This window comes from Urocitellus parryii, chromosome 1, assembly GCF_045843805.1.
Source record: "Urocitellus parryii isolate mUroPar1 chromosome 1, mUroPar1.hap1, whole genome shotgun sequence".
NCBI lineage: Eukaryota > Metazoa > Chordata > Mammalia > Rodentia > Sciuridae > Urocitellus > Urocitellus parryii.
The window spans coordinates 165,724,665-165,747,974 of NC_135531.1; the positions used below are offsets into that span (position 1 = coordinate 165,724,665).

A 23,310-nucleotide genomic window follows, 5' to 3' on the forward strand; every position below is an offset into this window, starting at 1 on the left:
TCTTGTCCCTTGGTGTCCCTTGGAGCTTCATTCTATTGATGTAGCACCTGCAATCCTGTGACTGTCCCAAGAGCACTTTGAAGCTGAGGCGACTTGCATACCCCATGTTCCCACCTGCCCCTGCAGTGACCCTGGTGCTCACACAGACTTCTCTGCCTGTGTCCTGTGGTGACATGGCTTCTAAATAAGGCGTGGTGGAAACTAAGAGTGGAGCATGTGGCTCTGATGTGACCTAGCGGATGCTCTTCCAAAGACCGGCTCCCCAGCCACAGAACACCACGGGAGAAAGAAGAGGAAGTGCAGGTCTCTGGGGACACTGTTGTCTGCAGAGGCTAATTGTTCTGAGTTTCCTTATCTCCAGGGTGTGTTCCAAACAGAGCTGTTCCTCTGTGAGGCTCCCTCTCTAGTTATGAGTCGGGTGGTGACAAGGATAACAGCAAGTGGGCTGCCAGTTTCAGGATGTGGCTGTCCTGGAAAGAGTGACTGGTGGTTTTGAGCCTGTTCATTTATCCTCTGTGGCTGGTTGCTTCAGCTAATTCACTAGTTTAACTCAATTACTTGATTCCAGAGAATGGTTCTAATTTTTAAAAGCAGTCATTTGGCACAATTTTTCCTGGGACATTAACATATTGATAAAATACAATGTCATCTGTCACCCTGCTGGGAAGAATGCAAAGCATTATTCATAATAGCTCAGGGGATCAAATAGGTACACAGACAATGCAGCAAGAAATGACATAGACTATTAAGATAATCCCAGTCTTTTATTTAAAAAAAAAGAAATAAAAATAATATATGTGACAATAATTCTTCCAATAACTTAGGTTGCAGGACTTGGACATCTAACGTACCCATTGCACATCAAGCCCTCTCTGCAGGTTAGCAATGGTGCAGTGTTAGGATGAGGGGCTGGGGCTTTGGGGCAGTAAAGCCTTGACTGGCACTCCTGGGAAATCCCTCCCCTGCGACCCTGTGCTGAGGCAATTCCTATACTCACAAAGTTGAGTTTAGGTTTGTCAACAAACTGTGTCCCCACCTTAGTTCAGGATCATTTTGTCTATGAAATTATAGAATTAAATTTTAGAAAACACTTGACTGTCTATTCTATCTATCAAATCATCTGTCCTTCTGTAATACCTAAGCAAGGGATAGTCTTCAACGCAACTTCAGCCTGAGTTTTAGAACATGCTTCCTTTTATTGAACCAAAATATCTACAGCAGTTACCACAACATAGCCAGGCTACTCATAATATCACCAATATCATGGTGCTAACTCATTTCAGAATTTCAAACTTCTCTGTGCAACAATAAATTAACTATGTACCTATGAAGAAAAAATTTTAAATTTTACTGGAAAATATTAAAAAATTAAAATATTAATCCAAGATAAAATTTAAATATTTACACATTAGTAAATGTATTAATTTAGTGTTATGCACAAATGGATACTTATTTTTAGTTCAACAGTGTAACCTTGTGTGTGTACGTGTGTTACTGAGGATTCAACTCAGGAGTGTTCTACCATTGGATTATTTCCCCAGCCTGTTTTTAAATTCTTGTTTTGAGATGGGGTCTTGCAAAGTTGTTAAAGGTACCTCAGCTTCCCAAGTTGCTGGGATTACAGATAGACCACACCAAACCCAATTTCACAACATAATTCTTAATTAATAAGCAATTCAAAAATAAGTGTGCCACGTTCAAAATGAGAAGCCAGTAATAGGATGCTTGATCCACTATGCAGTTAATGACTACAAATGAGCATTTCTTAGGACATATTACTTTCTTAAGTCACTATCAGAAATCATGGTGCACACAGGAAGAAAAGGTTCTTGGAAGGAATGACCATGTGACTTGGGCTGGGAGGAAGAGGGGAAGATGAATGCATGAGTTCATTTTGCATTACTTTAACACAATACATGAGATGGGTTGACTTTATAAGGAAAGGAACAATTTAGCTGATTCTTTTGGTGGCTGAAAGTCCAAACAGCATGGCACAGGCTCTGGCCCTGTTGGCTGTATCACCATCTCTCTGGGGCTCATCCACACTCCCAGCAGATGAACCCTTGAGGGACAAGTAATAGCCACACCATAGCAACGACTGAGTGGGAGAGGAGCACAGAGCAGGGCCTTCCAAAACTAAGTTCCTGTAGCCTATGAGTGCACACAGGTTGATGTCTTTAATCCTGTGGGAACATACAAATGCACACTGTGCCCTGCACTTTATACATTTCAAGCCATGTCAATATTCCCTTCCTTCTAGAGACAATGTGTCTCCAGCTAGTGTCTCCTTGCTGCAGGATAGGGAAGCCCACCCTGTCATGACATGGAGGAACATTGGACAGTAGCCTCCTGATGCCCCTGCCCGCCATGACCAGCTCTCACTGGGCAGCTGGACTGACTTTGCAGCTGATACATTCTGGTGGTGGCTGTGTGCATTGCTTCGTCCCAGGGCCCCTCTGGCCTGTGGAGGTGAGCTGAGATGGTCTTTGAAAACCTGCAGCTGGCCTTCTCCTTTTCTCCAGCTGGAGTTGACCTGCACATAGGTCTGTTACCTTATTTCTGCAGCTGACAAAGAAAGAATACACAAACTGCTTTGCAGGCCCAACCAAGCCTCTCTCTGCAAGGTCTCGGGTCTTAGAAGAGCTATAATGGCATCAGATGGAAATGGTCCATCCTGAAAGAGGATCCATTAACAGTATGTTAATTTTCCCACTAGAGAGAAAAGGCCTATCACGGACATTAACTATTATTATTATTTTGGGAGGGAGGGGTACCCGGGGCACTCAGGGGCACTCAGTGGTACTTGACCACGGAGCCAGATCACAACCCTATTTTTGTATTTTATTTAGAGACAGGGTCTCACTGAGTTGCTTAGTGGCTTGATAAGTTGTCAAGGCTGCCTTTGAACTCATGATCCTCCTGCCTCAGCCTCCCAAACCACTGGGATTACAGGAATGGGCTACCACACTAGTCTGGACATTAACCATTAAAAAAAAAAAAAACCTGCAGACAAGCTACAGACTATAGACCAGAACCCCTGCTGTGTGACCCAGTAGGTGGGCCACACCAGGAGTGGAGCAGAACACCAGGCAGAGCACCAGGAGCCTGACTCTGGGTGACAGCACTCTGGGTATTTGGAAATATACATTTTGTCTGTAATTTCTTTCATTTTCCAAATTTTCTAAAATTATACATATAAATCATATTTTTTTTAAAAAACTGTATATTAGTCAAATCAGCATCAACAAATAACTAATGATGTAGCCTTCTCTATCAGGGTATTTATGTGATTCCCTTGTGTATCCTAATACTCCAACGAGTTCAAGGTATGTAGTAGGTGCTTAACATGCATGTATTTATTAAATTAATGATTGATTAAAAAAGCAAAAAAAGTTTCTATTTTTAACTTCTTTATTCAATACTTCAACACTTTCTTTTAAACTGAAATATTCAAAATCACTTTCACTAGAAATATTAACAAATTAAACCTTAAATAGACAGACTTCCACATACTTAGATTAAAAATAAATCCTGCTATACTTAAGACCTGGGTTGATAAACCTTTCCAATTTGTCTGTAATTCATATGTTACATTTTCTTAGATTGAGAGATTCGCTAAGAATGATCCTTTTTTTTTTTTTTTTTTAATGGTGCTGGGGATTGAACCCAGGGCCTTGTGCACTTAAGTTAAGCACTCTACCAACTGAGCTACATCCCCAGGCCAAGAATGAGCTTTAAGCTGGGTGTGGTGGCATACATCTGTAATCCCAATGGCCCAGGAAGCTGAGACAGGAGGATCAGGAGTTCAAAGCCAGCCTCAGCAATGGTGAGTCACTAAGCAACTCAGTGAGACCTTGTCTCTAAATGAAACACAAAATATGGCTGGGGATGTGGCTCAGTGGTCAAGTGCCCCTGAGTACAATCCCCAGTACCAAAAAATAAATAAATAAAGAATAACTTTTGCAATATTTCTTTAATTGAATGAGTTAGTTTGAACATGGAGATATATATTAGACATATGTATATACATATATGTGTATATGTATATGGTCCTACTATTGCTGTCACATACATATAGATATGTACACATATACATATATACACACACATATATATACATATATTATAGCAAAGGTAGGACCCATTCTAAGTTAAGAAAAAATTAAATCCATTTTAAAAAGAATGTGCAAATTGCTTCTATCTCAACGTTTTATCCACAACAAAGCCTCAGTGGACACAGAGGAATATCAGAAGTTAGCTTTCATTGTTTACAGACTTGATTGGCAAATTATAGAACACATTGGGGAAAAGGATTCTCGGTAGGACCAGGTCCCCAAGATACCCAGGGTTTCTGAAAGGAGAAGCCTGCTCCACCCAGAGCCAGACACCAGCAGGAGAGACAAGTTCCAGCTCTCACAATGAAAATGCAGGCGGACTTTGGGTCAGAGGAGGGCAAGGCAGCTTTCAGAGCAGCAGCCCTTGGGTCTCCGTGTGATGGCCAGAGGGACAGCAGGGGAGGCAGCTTTTCAAGGAGAAAATCAGCATGGTATGTGTTTCATATCCAAGGGCACAGTTTCCTGGCTATGGTTGTGGATTCCTCCTTGTCAGGGCAACTTGCTCTGCCTATGTGGAAAGAGATGGTCTTGCCTAAATGTGCTGAGATATAAAACTGTAATGACAACAACAACAAAAACTTAAAAAGGCTTCCTGAGACATCAAAGCCATTTAATGTACTGTAGGCAGATGGCATGTAAGAACAATAAAGGGGCTGGGGTAAGTGGCTCAGTGGTAGAGCACTTATCTAGCATGTGTGAGGCACTGGGTTCGATTCTCAGCACTGCATATAAATAAATAAATAAATAAATAGATAAGGTCCATTGACATTTAAAAAACATCAAAAAAAGAATGATAATATTCTTGATTGTGTTTATTCTCATATAATTTGAAGAGAAAAACTACAGAATTAGACCTGAGTTTATGCTGGTTGCCCTAGTACTGAAGCAGGCAGCGTTCTGAGAGGCAGCAATCTTTATTATTTTCAGCTAATGTAATGAAGCTAATTTTTTTTTTTTATCAGTCATTGAACTCAGGGGCACTCAACCACTGAACCACATTCCCAGCCTTACCTTGTATTTTATTTAGAGACAGGGTCTCACTGAGTTGCTTAGTACCTTGTTTTTGCTGAGGCTGGATCTAAACTCGCAATCCTCCTGTCTCAGCCTCCAGAGCCACTGGGATTACAGGCATGCGCCACCGCACCCAGCTCATGAAGTTAATTTTAAAAGTTGGAAATAATATTTAAGTAATTGTAGTGAGTTTATTATTGAAAGTATTTAAGCCATGAATGGTGATTAAATAAGTTCAGTTTCTTGTTGCATTTGAACTTATAAGAGAAAGTTTAGCCAGAAGCTGTGGTGCATTTCTGTAAACCCAGAGGCTCAGAAGGCTGAGACAGGAGGATTTGGAGTTCAAAGCCAGCCTCAGCAACATTGAGGTGTTAAACAAGTTAGTGAGATCCTGTCTCTAAATAAAATACAAAATAGGGCTGGGGATGTGGTTCAGTGTTTGAGTGCCCCTGAGTTCATTCCCCAGTACCCTGCCCCCCAAAAAGGAACTTTAACTGGGAAACTGAGCCCAAAACCCTGTAAACTTAGTCTAGTGGGATGCTGTGCTTGTTTGCTTTTATTAGGGTCTCACAAACCTGCATATCATACTTCCCCATGGCTAAATGATTTATTTTTAATTTATTCATGATCAAGGTAAATGGTAATAAAAGTATGATATAAGGTGTATATAAGGGTCTGTAAAAGTGAGCGAGATAAACAGGATATTACATTTAAAAGGAACAGTAAATAGATTTATTTAATTACATGATAATGTCACACACAAAAAGTGAGAAAGCCAAGGCAGGAAAAGACCATGTTCCAAGATGGCATAGTTAATTACTACAAGATCTGGGGGCATAGCTCTATCATGGCTGTGTGCCCAGACAGCTTCTAAGTATCGCCCAGTCTTGGAGCAAATCCTTCTATGTGGTTAAATTCCAGCACCCAGCATCCCCTGGTTGTTCATGCGAAGGTCGGAGGCAGAACTGCTGGGATATGCTCTTCAGGCCAAGGGGCAGCACTTGCCTTGGATGGTGTCACCTGCTGGTCACACAGGTGACCAGCTCCTCCAGACTTCAGGCAGGAAGTGGTCTCTGAGGGGGCAAAAGGATGTGGGAAATGAGCCCGCAGACATGTCCAGGGACAATATCCCAGGGGCCTGTGAAGGGGACAGAAAGGCAAGATCTGGGTGGCTAGAAGAACCCAGAGGAGATGAGAGTCGGGAACCAAATAGGCAAGGAGAAGAGCAGACCCAGGTGTGAGAGGCAGGGAAGAGGACCCAGCAGGGCCCAGCCAACCAAGAATGCCCTGGGGTCCCTATGGCCTCGTCTTGAGCTGGATTTAAGAGATCCAGTGTGTGCGTGAGGCTTCCTGCTCCGTGCTGGGCTCCTGAAGGCAGCTTCATAGAGCTTACGATGTCATCTTCAGTCCATGTAAAGGTTCCATGTTCAATGGACATAGCCTTCCTGATGCTTTTGCCCAGGCACAAGAGGAGAAAACAGAACACAGCAAAAAACCGAACTGCAGTCTTGGAGATGATGAGCAAAGTGGCAAATCAGCAGAAGAGAGGGTCCTCAGGGGAGTGCGTGGACTGGCCAGTGTTCTGTTCACCAACCAGGGACGATCCGCAGCTCCACTGTGCCCCTGTGTAAGATGCACTTTCACTTCCTCACAGAGACTGAGTTACTGAGTAGGGCACAGTGGTCATGGAGGGCCTCAGGGAAAGCCCTGCAGCCATCAGGGTGAGAGATGGTGGCACCTATTCCAGGCAGCAAGCAAAGTGGGCAGATAATAGTGATCCCTCTGGACCTGGAAATAGTTGCAGGTGGAGCCAGCTGATTTTGCAGAACAGTCTAATATTGGGTCAAAGTCAAGGTTTCTGGTTGAGCAGTGGTGAAGAGTGCCCCCTAGTGGGGGTGGACAGCTGCACCAAGGGTCTGGTGGGCAGCTCTGGGAGGCTGGGTGGAGGTGAGGTCACAGAAGTCTCAGGAGCTGAGTGGACATCTGTGGTGCATTTCAGATAGGACAGCTGTTTGCACCCTAATATTCAGGACTGACACGTGAAATTGAGGGTTAAGAGCTGAGAGACTGAACCAAGAGTCAGGCTAACAGGAGGCCCGGTGCAACCCCAGCACCATGAATGAATGAATGAGTAAAGTCAAGAGCTGCATGTTGAGCTGCTGTAAACCCTGAGAGTTTGCAAACGTGAAGAGCCAGCTATGGTGGAATCCAGAGGAAGGTCACGGATATTAAGTGACGAGCTGATCAGGAAGAGGGAGGGGTCCTGAGAGCAGTGGACAAAGCAAGCAGAGGAGCTGGGGGTGGTGGTGGTCACACCTGTGATCCCAGCTTCTCGGAGGCAGAGGCAGGAGGGTGGCAAGTGCAAGGCCAGCCTGGGCAACTGGCGAGACCCTGTCTAAAATCCAAAGGGCTGGGGTGGAGCTCAGTGGTAGAGCACTTGCCTTACACTAGTGAGGCCCGGGTTCAACCCCCACTACAACAAGCAAACGCACAAACCAACTCATAAATGAAGCAGAGGACTAAGGGCCACTGAAGGAAGGAACGGTCTCCACCAGGGAAGGAGTCCATGGGGTGGGCAGCCCACGGAGGCAGCACAGCTGGACCTTTGATGTGTGCTTCACCTCTCGTTTACAGAGAGTAAAAACCAGGCTTTTGGCAAACTGGAACAACTCCAGCAGAGAGGTGGCCACTGCTGGCCAGGAGAGGGTGAGCTGGAAACCTACAGCACCTCCCAGCGTGGGGGAGGACACAGCCCAAGTGAGGGACTAGCTGAGACCCATGCACACCACTCCTTCGGGGTACAGATGAACGGTAGGTGGGGATGTTAGTGGCCTAAGCCTTCACGTGCTCAAATGGGGACCCCAGGCTTCTGGTCAAGAGACAAGGCCATGCTGAGGTTTGAAAACAGAACACATTTGCAATCCTCACTGAGCAGATGGAGGAGTGACTGGGTCAGGAGGAGTGACTGGGTCAGGAAGCCTGGAGCCATTGATATTCAGATCCAAATGTGGTCAAATAAAAGGAGCATGGGATTGTGCATTTGAACCTCCCAAGAGCAGCACATGCAAACCTAAAACAAAACAAAAAAGCCCTGAAGGTCCAAACACCAACGGTCATAATATTCTTGTCCTCGCACTCTGTGCTTATCATACATGTTTTCTGCACTCGCTGCCCCCAGACGATGCAAGCCCCAAATGTGTCTGCAGTCACCGAGTTTCAGCTGCTCGGATTCCGGACCCTTCAGGAGTGGCAGACCCTGCTCTTCACCATTTTCCTACTCATCTACCTCCTGACCCTCACCGGGAACATCGTCATTATCGCAGTGGTGAGCCAGGACCGGCGCCTGCACTCCCTCATGTACACGTTCCTCCAGCACCTCTCTTTTCTGGAGATCTGGTACACGTCCACCATCATGCCCCTTCTCCTGGCCAACCTGGCCTCCTGGGGCCGGGCCATCTCCTTCTCCGCCTGTATGGCACAGCTCTACTTCTTCGTGTTCTCTGGGGCTACTGAATGTTTCCTCCTGGCCGTGATGGCCTACGACCGGTACCTGGCCATCTGCAGTCCACTGCACTACCCCTTCCTCATGAGCCCTGACACCTGCAGGCACCTGTTGGCCCTCTGCTGGTTGACAGGGGTGGGCACAGGCTTTCTGCCATCCATGATGATTTCCCAGCTGGACTTCTGTGGGCCCAACCAGATCAACCACTTCTTCTGTAACCTCCCGCCGCTCATGCAACTCTCCTGCTCCAGTGCCCACGTCACCGAGATGGCCATCTCTGTCCTGTCAGTCGCAGTGCTGTGCATCTGTTTTCTCCTGACCCTTGTGTCCTATGTCTTCATTGTGTCCTTCATATTGAGGATCCCTTCAGCTTCTGGACGGAGGAAGACCTTCTCCACCTGTGGGTCCCACCCGGCTGTTGTCACCATCTACTATGGGACCATGATCTCCATGTATGTGCGCCCCAGTGCCCACCTGTCACCCGAAATCAACAAGATCATCTCTGTCTTCTACACCGTGGTCACACCACTGATGAACCCAGTCATCTACAGCTTGAGGAACAAAGACTTCAAGGAGGCTGTTAGAAAAGCTATCAGAAGGCAGCGCGGCCGCTGTGGAGTCGGAGTGAGAGGACAGGTCTTCATTAGGTAGGGAGAGTCTGCAGGCAGCAGCTCCTGGGGCCAGGCAGGACCAGGACTCTGGCTTCAGAGCCCAGGCTGAGCATCCCTGCTTGTGTGCAGAGGGTCCTGCAGCTGTAAGGAATCAGTGACTTGAGGTCCCCCGCCCACGAGACGTCAGAAGATGGGCTTCTGTGTGGGGACCTTCTGTCCTCAGGCATGTTTTCTCTTCTGCTGGGAATCTGCAGTCTCAGCACCTGGTGATGGCATGCGTGGCCTCAACCCAGAGGAACAAAGACTTCAAGGAGGCTGTTAGAAAAGCCCTGAGAAGGCAGCAAGGCCACTGGTCCCTGAGGGATTCCCTTGCATTTGCACAGCATAGGGACAGGCAGTTCTAACCTCCACACACTGTTGGGAAACTGGCCTTGCACACCTCAAACCTGATGTATGACAGCTGTGGCAAGAATGAATGAAAAAGCAAACCAAGACTTTGGAATTGTGTTTTGTCCTCCATTATCTCCTAGTGATAAGAGAACAAATAAGGATTTTTAAAGTGCTAAGCATTTGTCTTGAATAAGCTAGACTTCTAATATTTTCTGTTTAATGAAATTCCAGGGAAGGAAGGAAGGGGGTAGAGGGATTGGAAGACTGGAGTCAGGCCCTGTGGCATAATACAAATTTCTTTCACAAGTTCCTTTGCTCACCCAGGATTTAGGAGATCTCTGCCACCCCCCCCCCCACACACACCCTGACAGATTCCATTCCTTAATTCCACAAATACTTTTAATCCCCTGAAGTAGGAGGTCTCCTGCTCTCCTGCTGCAGTCTGCAGTGCCTGGAGATACAAGATATAGAAAAGGCGAGGAAGACTGGCCTCAATGAAGCTTAATTCCAGAAGGCAAGAGGGCTTGAGCCCTATAGAGAATAAGGATGTGCTTCTGTTTCTGTAAACACTGTGGAACAGAGAGTAGGCTGGGCTTGAAGGCAGACCAGCAAGGCCTGCATCAGCAGGGGGTTAGGGAAGCTCTGCCCACCTAGTGCTCAACCTTCATTGCTGGGAGGAGGAGAGCAGAAGTGGACAGAGAAGTCCAGGCTGAGATGGTGGCATGCAGGACAGAAGAGGAAGGCAGAGTGACTGGGGAGGTGGACAGAGGTCAGCCTGGGGAGGGGTAGAGCCTTGTTCCTGTGGATCATTAATAACCCTGTAGAGGTTTTGAATTTACACTAAGAGAAATGATTGATTATTGGAGGGTACTAAATATAGAACTGAAGATGAAGTTTGCATTTACAACTATTTAAAAACTATTTAAAGAAAAGACAGAGAAAGAACTGTTGGGTTAATGCAGCAGCTCATGGGGTAAAGGAAGTTGGTTTGATTTTAGATTTGTTAATGAAATCCATATAAGCAGGTCCCTTCAGGAGAGTGCAACCAAAAAATCAAGAGAGCAAAGACAGAGCAGAGCAAAGGAATGGAAAATACAAAAAGGTGGGAGGAGGAACCCCAAGTAGTAGAAGACGCCAGAGGAGGCTGAGCTAGCTGCGGAGCTGGTGGCTCAGGGGCGGAGCTGGCAGGAGGAAGGGACAGCAGGGAAGCTGGAGCCAGAGGGTTACACTTTGCCTGACCCAGAGCACTGCTGTCCCTAGAGGGCAGTGTCTTTGTCATGCAGAGGGTGATACCACAGGGGGCAGTGCCCAAGAGAATGCTCCAGAGGGAAGGGAGCAGCTGTGTTTGCAAACAGTTTTCCTGAAGGGTAGTGTTGAAGGGGTGAGAGCCAGCTATCTCACTGGAGGTGTAGTTGTGTTTTTATAAATTGTAAGATGTTAGCCCCTGGGTCGATTCCAACGCAGGTGGGGAAGGCCATTAGTGTGCAAAATCCTGAGAGGTCTCTAGTATAAGCAGCACCTGAAAGCCTGGGATTGGGCAGGACGGGTCCAGGACAAGTGTGAAGTGGCAGTGCTCAGAGGGAGAGAACTTGGTTCAGCCTCAGGGGCAGAAGGCAGAGGTCTTCCTTGGATGAGGTCTTAGAAATGGAGATGGGATTGGGCACTTTCACCTGAGGGCTCACCTGCTTTTTTTTTAATTGTTGTGTCAATTTTATTGAGATACAATTAACATACAGTAAGATTTACCTTTTTGTGTGTGTGTGTGTGTGTGTGTGTGTGTGTATGTGGTGCTGGGGATTGAACCGAGGGCCTTGTACATGCAAGGCAAGCACTCTACCAACTGAGCTGTATCCCCAGCCCTAACCTTCTTATGTTTATGACAAGGTCGGTGGTGCCTATGTGCCACAGACAGCAGCACCCTCGGGCTTGAAGGGAGGGCTACAGGTGCCCCAGACCCACTTTGCCCAGTGAGGGTGGTATCATTCGTTCATGTGGCACTGCCTGTGGGTTCAGCACTTTAGGATTATGGTGAAAGTCAGGGTTCATCCTGGGTTGAGGCTGAGCTTCTGGGCACAGTTGGAGACGGAACAAGAAAGGGAAGGACTTCAAGTCAGTGATGACCAAGAAGATAAATGAAGAGTCAGTTAGTAAGCAAAGCCAAGGATAGAAATCCAAAGCAAAAACTAAAGGCAGGTCTAACCAGGTTACCCGAGCTACCTGGATTGACAGGAAGTGATACTTAGGGGTCTGGTGTCTTCCATCAGTAATTTAAGGCATTGTCTGGCTTGGAGTGAATGCAGAGCCAAAGGTGTGGCTGCTGGAACATTGAGGTGCTGGGCATAGTGAAGTGGGGAGGGGTCAGTCCCTGCAGGGCTCCTGGCTGTGAGAAGACCTGCCTTAGAGTCATTTGCAAATGAGAGGGAGCAGCCCAGGGCAAAGGGGTTGATCTTAATCTGGAAAGACAGCTTCTTGTACTTAAGAGCAAGATTCTCCAAGGAAGAGGTTTTCAAAAGGGAGTGTGGGAGGACACCTGGGACTAAGCAGGGTACAGCAAGGACTTCCTCAGGCTCCTCAGCCACTCCTGAGAAAGAAGGAGTCCTAGAGTTCAGCTTTCCATTGGGCACGATGGGGTCAGGCATGCAGCCCTGCCCTCTGCCCAGCAGTGGCCTTGCCTGGAGCGCCCTCCAGGCTGTGCAAGGCCACTCAGGCGCAGCAGCTGTCACTCCGCCCCACACCTCGCTCCTGCTTCAGTGGCTTGTGCAAGTGCCAGCTCACGGAGTCCGGTCTTTGGTGGGAGATGGTTTAATGGAACTGAAGTTCAGCGCAATTTATTCCTCAGTTACTTTTCCAAAGATCACTGGACCATTGTACAGTGTTATATGAGTAATAATATGTGTTTTAAAATTATTATTTATTTTGATTCTCAGTTGTTGACTAAATAAATGTAGCAACTTTTTAAGGTGTCATTTCAGATACCTGAAGTGTTTCTGTCATAGGTACAACATAGATAGGAGTTAGAATAAAGCTCACCCCATGCTGAAAATAATTCCTGTGGCTGTGAGCCTTACTAATGCCTAAAGGATGCTTCAGTTCTCTGACTGTGATGTAACAAACTGAATCACGTGGGTACATTACCTATTGTGCACATAGAATGAAAACAGTGCATTTATTATATGAATACCATTCTTTTGGTTAAGTTGTCAACATGACCAACAATTTAATGATGGTGTAGAAAAGGAAAATTGACATTCAATTTCCTGATGAATAGAGAAACTATTCCATTTTCATGAAAATCACCTCTATTTTCCATTTACTTCTGAACCACCAAGTGACTGATAAACTCAGCCTAATTCCATTTTAAGATTGGGATCCATCTCCTCACAAATTCATGAAAAGTTCATTTCTGTTTTACTATAAATTCCTGAGATTTCTCAACTTGTTTGGAATGCCTGCCCATGCCTTGAACTCATCCATGCCTGGGTCTCCCTGACCAGATAACAACCCTCTCTTAAACCTCAGCAGTACCTCATAAATTCTGATATTGGGATCTGAATTTATTCCCTACCTTGAAATGTTAAGCCATGCAGATCATTGTATTATGCTTGTCAAAATCCTGTTTGCTATAAGTTCTCAAGACAACTCCCTTTGCAACTTTTTGTGCTGTAAAATTTTTCTGGAGAGCTGGAGTGCTGATCTCTAGCCCAGGGTTGGGAGAGACAGTCCTGGCCAGCTTTCTTTGTGTACACAATATAAACTTGCTTAATTTGATTTAAAATTGGAATCAGTGGTCTTTTCTTTGCGGAGTGGTTCAACAGTGAAAAGAGTTTATGATCAAAATAGAGGAAAATGACTGCCTGATCTTAGAGTCTAAATGGCATGTGAATCCACATTCTTTCCTGGGTTTGTAATCTTTTACCCTCTTCACATGTTTGCTGTTGTTTTAACCAAAAATCTATTTATAACCTTTCTTTCCCATCTCTAAATCTGTATGATGCCTCAAGGAATAGCTCCAAATTTGTATCTCTCTCTCTCTCTCTCTCCTTTTCCCAGGAATTGAACTCAGGGACACTCTAGGACTGACCCACGTTCTCAGGGAATGGCCATTTCACAGCCCACAAGTTCACTAGTTATCACTGCTCAGCAGCTGCAGATGCAGGAAGAGCAAGTGAAGGTCCAGGGTGTAGTGGTTTCTGTGGTCTGGCACAACCCAAAAACATCTGGTCAGAATGCCATGGGCCCAGTGCCCTCCACAGCTGCCCAGCTCTGTTCTGGGCTCTGAGCCAAAGTGCAGTCACTCCATGATCTCAGTTTAGATTAAAGAAGAATATGGCTTCTATGCTCTATGAGATAATTATTAGTCTGAATTTTGGAATAACCTTCCCTTTGCTTAATTTTGCTGATTTCACTATCTATGTATGCCTAAGCAGAATATTATATATATAATATATATAGAATTCCCCACTTTAGAAACTGTTATAAATAAATTTACATTTCCTTACCCTTTTTAAATTACAGTTCTGTTTTTTTTTTTTTTTTGATAGTTACTCATGTGGGCTGGGGATGTGGCTCAAGCGGTAGTGTGCTCGCCTGGCATGCGTGAGGCACTGGGTTCGATCCTCAACACCACATAAAAATAAAATAAACATATTGTGTCCACCTAAAACTAACTAACTAAATAAAATATTTTTTAAAAAAAGATAGTTACTCATGTGTAGAAGTGAAACTAATTTCTTTTTTCCACTGGTGTACACAATTCCATTTTAATACTATAATTTTTTTTCTCCATTCTAAGGAGAAGAGGGTAATCTGGATAATATTGTAGTTCTATTTTCTCTTTAACTTTTGAGGAAACTTCATGTTGTTTTCCATTGGAATGGAGAAACTGGTAAAGGACTAGCAAGACAAAGCAACAAAACAGAAATATATCCACTTTTATATGTCCAAATTATTATTATTATTATTATTATTATTATTATCATCATCATCATCATCATCATTATTATTATTATGTACTGGGGATAGATTCCAGGGGTGCTTCACCACTGAGCTATACCCCAGTCCTTTTTACTATGTAGCTTTTTTTGGCTATTATTTCATAAAATAATAAGTTTAATTGAAAATGAGAGAAATTAGAAACCTGTGTACTACTTGTAGAATGTAAAATTTTGAAGCCCTTATGGAAAACAATTTGGGGGTTGCTGAGAAAAATGAAAATTTAAAATACACCCTATGATCCAGCAATTTCACTCTGGATGGTTTCTGGATCATGGCTTCAACCAACTTCACACTGAATATATTTTAGAGATTGCATTTGTAATGAACGCACATAGACTTTTCTCTTATTATTCCCTAAACTAAGGTAGCATTTACATTGTATTAAGTATTATATAATCTAGAGTTGATGTGTGCAGTGTCTGCAGGATATGTGTAAGTTATATGCAAATGCTATGCTTTTTTTTTTGGTAAAGGACTTAAGAGTCAGTAAATTTTGGTGTCTTTGGGGCAAAAGTCAATCTTTTGTGAATACCAAGGTTAAAAGTAAAAAAGAAAAAAAGTCGTCCAACTTATGAAATACATATACCCTTAAATCTTACTAGAGGAAAATATCTTTTGAAGTAATTAATAAAAATATTTAAAAGATGTGTAGGCATTCTCATTTTTGTTTTGTCCATTTAAGAAAAATGTTACCTGTGAGGGAAAAAGAATGTGATTCAACTTAAAATTGAGAGAGACTCTTCTCAATTACATATTCATTAGCTCCATATGTGAAATAGTTTAGATGCCTAAATACTTACAGCAGTTTTATGTACTTACTTTTTAGGAAGATATATTTGTTACAACATTTGCAATTTTGATGTTTCAAGGAGCCAGATGCCAATTATTCTGATATTGCTGAAATTGGAGGCAGACTTCGGAGATAATTCCAAAATCAGCCACTGGGTTTTTCCATCTTTCATCAAAAAACCACTCTGTGTTACTTTCATACTGGATGGACCAGGTGATGCAGCCTACAGGACACTGCTTAGGTAAACACAAACAAGATAGCTAGAGCAGTGAGGACCCGGAGCACACTCCATACCATCATTTTCATCTGTTACTAAGTGCAAAGGAAGTGTTCTGTGCTGAATTTTGTAAGTTCATAAAAAAAGAGAAATATGCAATTTAACCAAGTAGAAAACTTTTCAGACTTTTATTACCACTCTTGGCAATTGAAACTCCTCTTTCTAGGCCAGGTAGTACACTGAGAATAATTTGGGGTTCCGTCCATATTTTAGGTACACAAGAATCCCCGGGAACATGACATCCACAGCTATCTTAGTGTTACCTGGATCCAGGGCCCTCCAGCTGCTTCTCCAGTGAAAGACCTCTGGTTTCTTCCAAAGACATTCAATGTTGAAACACTCCAAGCATCTGGATTTATTCTTCAGTTAGGAGCTTCATTGGATTTTCACATGTGATGTCGCCAGAGAACAAAGGAAACAGGTTGTGTGTCTAGTTTATGATGCCTCCTGCAGCAGGTATCTCAGTGCTGCAGAAACATGAACATAAATGCTGGGCCCAAACTCCAATCTAGTGGGTTCCTTTTGCAGTGGCTGCATCTGGACATCTGTTGAGAGCTGTGCTGCCACCTTGTTGATCGTAAATGACACCATGTTACATATGTAAGTGCACACTGACATCATGACATCATGTCCTGCTCTTGTGGTCCATGCTTCAGCCAGGGGAAGCCCCAAGGAAATGGTGCTAAAAGTACAATTTGTCTGACTGCTGCATGTATCATAGTTGAAATTGATGCTTCCATGGAATTAAAATTCTTCTTTCTAGATCAGGCACTGTGCACATAATAATTTAGAGGTTCTAGCCATTCTAGGTAAGTATGAAGCCCCAAGGACCTAATGTCACCACTTAAAGACAGCCCACATCCAAAGGATGACTGTGGCAGTTTTAAGGGTGTGGAAACCTGGGTGTGGAACCAGAGGCCTGAATAAAATCACACTAAAACTGAATGTCCTTGGAAGGCTGAGGCAGGAAGATTGCAAGTTCAAAGCCAGCCTCAGCAAAAGTGAGGTGCTAAGCAACTCAGTGAGACACTGTCTCTAAATGAAATTCAAAATAGGGCTGGGGATGGGGCTCAGTGGTCGAGTGCCACTGAGCTCAATTCTTTATACCCACTCTCCCCCCACAACAAAAAACAAAACTGAATGTCAGACTGGTCGTGGACAATATGTGGATGTGGAAAATGCAAACAATTTTTCAAATAACTCTGTTCCTGGAATCACAGCAAATTTAAACAAGGCCAAAAAAGTATAATTATGGGAAGATATGGAGGGAAGCCAGCTTCTTTAAGTACCATATGTGGGAAACTTTCTGCATTAATTAATGATTACATGCTTTTCCCAGAAATCTTTATTTTTTTTTTAAATACCTAGTGTTGAACTCAGGGGCACTCTACCACTGAGCCACATCCCAGCCCTATTTTGTATTTTATTTTTAGAGATAGTGTCTCACTGGAGTTGCTTAGTGCCTTGCCATTGGTGAGGCTGGCTTTGAACTTGTGATCCTCCTTCCTTACTCTCCCGAGCTGCTGGAATTACAGGTGTGCACTACCACATCTAGCATAATAGGGAAGAAATTTCTTAGTTTTGGGCTCAACATTCTCACATATATAAATAAAAGAGAATTTTCAAGGTTTAAACACAGGTTTAATCATTTCACAGTATGTTCATATATAAAAGCATCAAGTTGTGTACAGTAAATTTCTACAATTTCACTTGTCAAGTGTGATATTCAAGCTGGGGAAGGATGAATTCTGAAACATTTTATTAAAAACAAAAATATTTTATTGAAAATAAAAGGAAGGAAGAGATACACGATTTCTTGTGACTAAACATAGTTACTCTTTGGGAAGAAGATGATTACTTCTAATTTGTAGTGCAATGCTTTCAGAGACTTCTTTCTTCTTTGCTTCTAAGTATTAAGACATATCAAATTCTTACTTGATTAGAACCCACAACAAAGAACTGATTAAGACCATATATTTTACACACACACACACACACACACACACACAATATATCTGTCCTCTTTGTATGCTAGAGAGAAAAAAATTAATGGGCTTTTAACTTTCTTAATGTAATTAATAAATAAACAAATTTACTTGATTATTCAGCTCATCTCAACTGGTCAAATTGATTCTGTTTAAAGTTGCAGGTATCCCATTTAGACCCCTAAAAAGTCATCTTCGTTTATGTGTTGGGAATGATGAGTCAAAATCAAGAAGCACCTTCTGCTGTGATCTCATTAAGATTCTGTGAGCACTGAGAGCATCCTTGAACCTGAAGTCACTCAGGGAACTGACTTCTCCCTGTGCCACCCTCCCATAAACACACCTTTCCCTCTACCCACTTCTTGTCTGTTTTCCAGGAACAGACTGATTTGCAAAATTGTTTCAATTTTCACACACTCATCTTATCAGTAACCAATCTAAGGTTTACTTTTCATGTAGTTTCAGGGTCTGGTCTAATCAAAACTGAAGAGTGAACTAATTAAGTCTTTGCATGATAAAGTGCAAAATTTAGTCAAATTCAGGTAGTTTTGCAAAGTTTTTTTTAACATAAATTATCATGCAAGTATTAAATGGATGTATTTTGTGTTTCTTATGTGAAACCAGAAAACTAATGAGCAGAGTGAATCACTGAGAAATAGGTGAATCCATGCTGTTGGGATTTTTCATTTAGAAGTAGCTAAACATTTAATACTATTGAATTTAAGATGAAACATGGGGATCTATAATTATGGGCTCTCTTAAAATGTGATCTTTCAGTCGGGGTTATTATTAGTTTATATTAAACCAAGTCTATGAGTTCACAGTTAATTTGGTGCTTTGTGAAATTCATTTCACCTAACACATAATTATATCAAACAGAAATGCCACAATGTTTTCACTGTGAGTTTGTTGACTCTAGGTTGGTTTGTGTGTGCGTGGTGCTGGGGATTAGAACTCAGGGCCTTGTGCATACAAGGCAAGCACTCTACCAACTGAGCTATATCCCCAGCCCAACTCTAGGTTTATTTACCCCCTACCACAGTCTCATATAAAATTTCTGCTTTTTTTCTTTGCACAATGTAAGTAATTGGGAAACTTTATTAAAACCATAAAATGACCAATTTGCAATGAATTAAGAGTAATGCAGTTATTAAATTCAAGATGAATAAAACAGACAGTAATGCTTACTAACTTTGGTTTGAGTCAGGATTTAATAGGCCTCTGATTTTATACACAGTGTTTTTCCTCAGGATTGTTCACTGGCTAGGCAATGCACTTGAGAGCAAGAAGAGATGTCATGTTCAACTGTGTCAGTAAGATGGCAAGGCTCTGGGTCACCACAGAAACATTGTTGCTTTCAACAAAAGCCATAGACATATAGCTACTGTAAAATGAAAGCATACAATTGGGGACACACAAAACCATGTTTGTACAATGTTGCAATGGAGGCATAGATGTATCAATTAAGCACCTACTGTCTCATTCCATCTTAATATTTGCTTCTTTTTTCTCTTGTGGCATTGCATATAAAATATATTAAAATTTATGACAGAGGAACAAGTCCAGATTCTTGGATATTTTAGTATTAAATGTCTTCAAAAGAAATCTATGTCCATCTGAATAGGGATGTGTGTGGGCTCTATCTCATTCAGTGAGGAGATCCATGGAACAGGGTAGAGGAGAGTGTGGCTGCAGTCCCTAATCAAGATCTTTGCAGACCAATCAGGGAGCAGGTCTGATTTTATTGTGCAGTTACCATGTATATATACTCAGGGAGCAGCTAAGCAGATCTCAGGCAGCCACCAATGCAATGCAACTGTCCTTGTAGTGACCAGTGGAGGAGCCGGCTGTGGAGCAAGCACAGCAACTGCAACAGGAGGCCAAACGCCCAGGGCTGTGCCTTCCTTCCGTTTGCCACTAACTGGCCAAGCTTGGGGGAGTGGCCTGCTACTCAGACACCCTTAATAGACGCCAGGTATGCAGTACTTTATGCACTTGTTCCCACAGGGATGAACTGTTATGATCAGCTAGTTATCCCCAGGGTACAGATGTGCATGGGTTAACTAGACACATTTTAAGTTCTTTGGATCCTATATTTAGTCACCTTATATTTAGAGCCTCATTTTTTTTTTAGTACACTACCTGGCCCTAGAAAACAATATCCACTTCAACAGGAAAATCAGCTCCCAACAGTGGTCAGTAAAGTCCATCTAAAATGATGTCTATGTAAGCTAAGTGTATAGCACAGGCCTGTAATCCCAGCAGCTGGGGAGATTGAGGGAGGAAGAACTGAAGAGCAGCCCTAGCAGTTAGCAAGGCCTTAAGCAACTTAGCAAGACCCTGTCTCAAAATAAAAATAAATAAGTAAAAAAATAAATAGGGCTGGGGATCTGGCTCAGTGCCCCTGGGTTCAATCCCCAGTACCAAAATAAATAAATAAATAGGATGTCTATTTAGTGGAAGTACAATCACAATTTCAGTATGAAATTGTTCTCACTAGCAGATGGAAGATGGCAGAGGATCTAGACTGCATGGTGTTCTAAATCAGTGTTATTGGGTCTAAGGGGACAATGTTCATCTACCTGTACAAAATCATAAGTTTACATGGCATTTCCTGAGCTTTCAAGTAAGAAATCCATGCACAGAGAAGTTATTTGTAAAGAACATAGAACAATTAATTGTTGTGATTTGGAATTAAATCTGCAGTCTGCCTCCAAAGTCAGCAATCTTAGTAACTAACAAATTAGTATATAGCCCTTGGAAATTCCACATTTGTTATTATATTGTAGCAAATTTATTTAAGTATATAAAAAGTAAATTAATGGAATTACTGTTATTATTTATTTATGAGAGCTGTCTTCGATAGGGAACAAACTGAATAGAGAATTTCTTTTCATTTTAAAGTTAAGGAAAACACATAGTTTTCTAAAATTATTCAAAATGGGCAAAAATTTAGATAAATAAAAATTAACAGAATCTATGCTCCTTTAAAAATGATCACTAATAGCTTTAAATATATTTCCATCTCTTGATGTTGAAAACAATATGGATTTCTCCATTTTCATTGTCATTCTTTTGCTTCTGAAGGAGCTGAGACTCACCTTCACATTGAGACCCCACCAGGCAGCTGCTGTGGGGAACAGAAATGCACACCTCAGCGAGACCTGAGGCTTAGGAAGACAGAGAAGACGGAATCAAATGCTATGCAAGGGTGGAGTCTGAGGGAGGTTCACGGGTATGCCATCGGAACCAGCAGAGCGATGCTCCAAGACTCCAAGAAGACATGTGAATACCTACACGTGTCCATTTGTAGAGGAGAAATTGAGCTGGAAGCACTAGGGAAGGTTTGCAAAAATGCAGTGGTGATCTTCACCTGCCAATCTGCCAGACTGGATTTCCATGATGGAATTTGGATGTGAGCATGCTGAGAAGGAAAGTGGGCATGTGGCTAGCGTCTAAGGAGCGCAGCCTGTGGCTTTCACGCTGCCCGGTATTTCCCTATCACCCTCCCCAGGGCTCCCTGCACCTCCTTGTTCCTCAGGCTGTAAATGAAAGGATTCAGCATGGGGTTGATGACTGCGTAGAACAGGGAGATGAGCTTGTCCCCCTCCGCCGAGTAAAGGGACTTGGGCCTCAGGTACCTGACCAGCCCCGTCCCGTAGTAAATGGTCACCACAGTCAGGTGGGAGGTGCAGGTGGAGAAGGCTCTTTTCCTGCCCTCCTCGGAGTCCACCCTCATCACAGCCAGCAGGATGCGAAGGTAGGAGAGCAGAATGAGGAGGAAGGGTACCATCACGGTTCCAGCGCCCCCTACCGCCATCATGGCTTCCTGCAGCGTCGTGTCTGCACAGAACAGGTGCAGAAGGATGGGCAGCTCACAGAAAATGTAGTCCACCACGTAGGGACCGCAGAGTGGGAGGATGAAGCAGGAGAGAGGCACCACAGAAGCGAAAAAACCCAGCGCCCAGGCGCCCAGCGCCAGCGCGACGCACGCGGGCCAGCTCAGGAGCAGCAGGTATCGCAGGGGGTGGCAGATGGCCATGTAGCGGTCCAGAGCCATCACTGCGAGAAGGAAGCACTCCGTGCACTCGAGGAACAGGGTGAGGTAGGTCTGAGCAAGGCAGAAGGCGTAGGAAATGACCTTCCTGTTTGTGAGGAAGTTGAAGAGCATCTTGGGCACCACCAGCGTGCTGAAGAGGACGTTCAGCAAAGCCAGGTGACAAAGGAAGAAGTACATGGGCGACTGCAGAGAGACATCGAGGACCACTAACGTGACAACCGCCGTGTTCCCGAAGCAGCACGTCAGGTAGACCAGAGAGAGCAGGAGGAACAGGGGGAGCTTGGCCTGGGGGTGATTGGAGAAGCCCACAAGCACCAGCTCAGAGATGACGCTGGCGTTGTCCAGTCTCATGGCCGCCACTGACCAATGCCTGTGACAGGGAGGAGAAAGCAGCATCTGAGGAAGGAACCCTGGGGTCGAGCCAGTCCCCCTGCACTCGGCTCCACTGCCAAAGTCAGTGTGTTTTAAACAGAAGTGGCAACCGTTTGTGAAATCTCCTTGGACAGCAGAACACTCAGAGCACAGCACTCTCACCCCGTGGCCTGCCTTCTGGCAAAGCGGAACTTTACTTAGGTATTTATTTTAATCACATATATGACACAAGGCAGATCTTTAGGTTTCAAGCTGAGCACTTCAGCCACCTCTACTCACTATTTTCCATGTATCCAGTGCACCCCTATATTTTGCCAATCAAATGTTTTAGGTTCAATAAAATAAGGTGACTTGTCCAACATCACACATTGAAAATTTGAAGGCTGAAAATAATTCCATTCTCCTCTAACTACAGTAAAAACAGAAATGACAGAATAGTTTTCCCTTATCATGACAAAAGGTTTGTTTTTTTTCTTCCTGATCCCTAAGGAAAATAAATTATCATCTCAAATTTGTGGAACACTACAGCTAATTGGTCTATTTCAATTTCTAGGAGCTTTTGAATTTCTAGGAATTTCTAGTCATGGTCTCCGAGTACATAATACTGTCATTTCAAACCCAGGCCTTTTGATTACTCTAAGCCATGTGGGATTGGCTCTACTGGACTGTGTTTCCCAAATATGCCCACATCTACAGCAATACACTTTCTATAATCTTTAAGAAAATATGAATTTCATGTTCCTGCTTGTGCTGAAACAGAAGCTGTGGACTGGTCACATGAAGTGCAGATCGTCTTCTAAGACACACATATGCCAATGTCCGCTGCTGCTACCATGCAGCATAGCACCAAAGGGAAACAAACAGAGCTTCTGAGATATTTTTTTTTTTCCTCCCAGTGCTGGGGATCCAAGCCATAACCTCATTCCTGCTAGGCAAGTGGCAAGTACTCTACTACTGAGTACATTCCCAGTCCTGTTCCTGAGATTCTTTTTTTTTTTTTTTTTTGTAATGTGGATTTTGAGACAGGGTCTCCCTAAGTTGCTTAGGACCTCACTAAGTTGCTGAGGCTGGCCTTGAACTTGTGATCCCCCTGCCTCAGCCTCCTGAATTGCTGAGATTACAAGTTTGTTTCACTCTGCCCAGCTCTGAGAATATTTTGAATTACAGCAGTGCAGAAATCATAAAACATGGAGCCCAAGATT

General features: G+C 43.6%; 2 protein-coding genes across 17 annotated transcripts in view; one reads left to right on the plus strand and one right to left on the minus strand.

The window, feature by feature from the left end:
- LOC144256697 (tyrosine-protein phosphatase non-receptor type 4-like) overlaps positions 1 to 23,310 on the minus strand; it is an 851,727-nt gene that overhangs the window by 416,829 nt on the left and 411,588 nt on the right. The gene's annotated exons all lie outside the window — the stretch shown is intronic.
- Positions 8,308 to 21,946, plus strand: LOC144257141 (olfactory receptor 11L1-like). Its single transcript, XM_077803128.1, has 2 exons — positions 8,308 to 9,275; positions 21,421 to 21,946. The coding sequence occupies exons 1-2, from the start codon at positions 8,308 to 8,310 to the stop codon at positions 21,944 to 21,946; spliced, it is 1,494 nt and encodes a 497-aa protein (XP_077659254.1).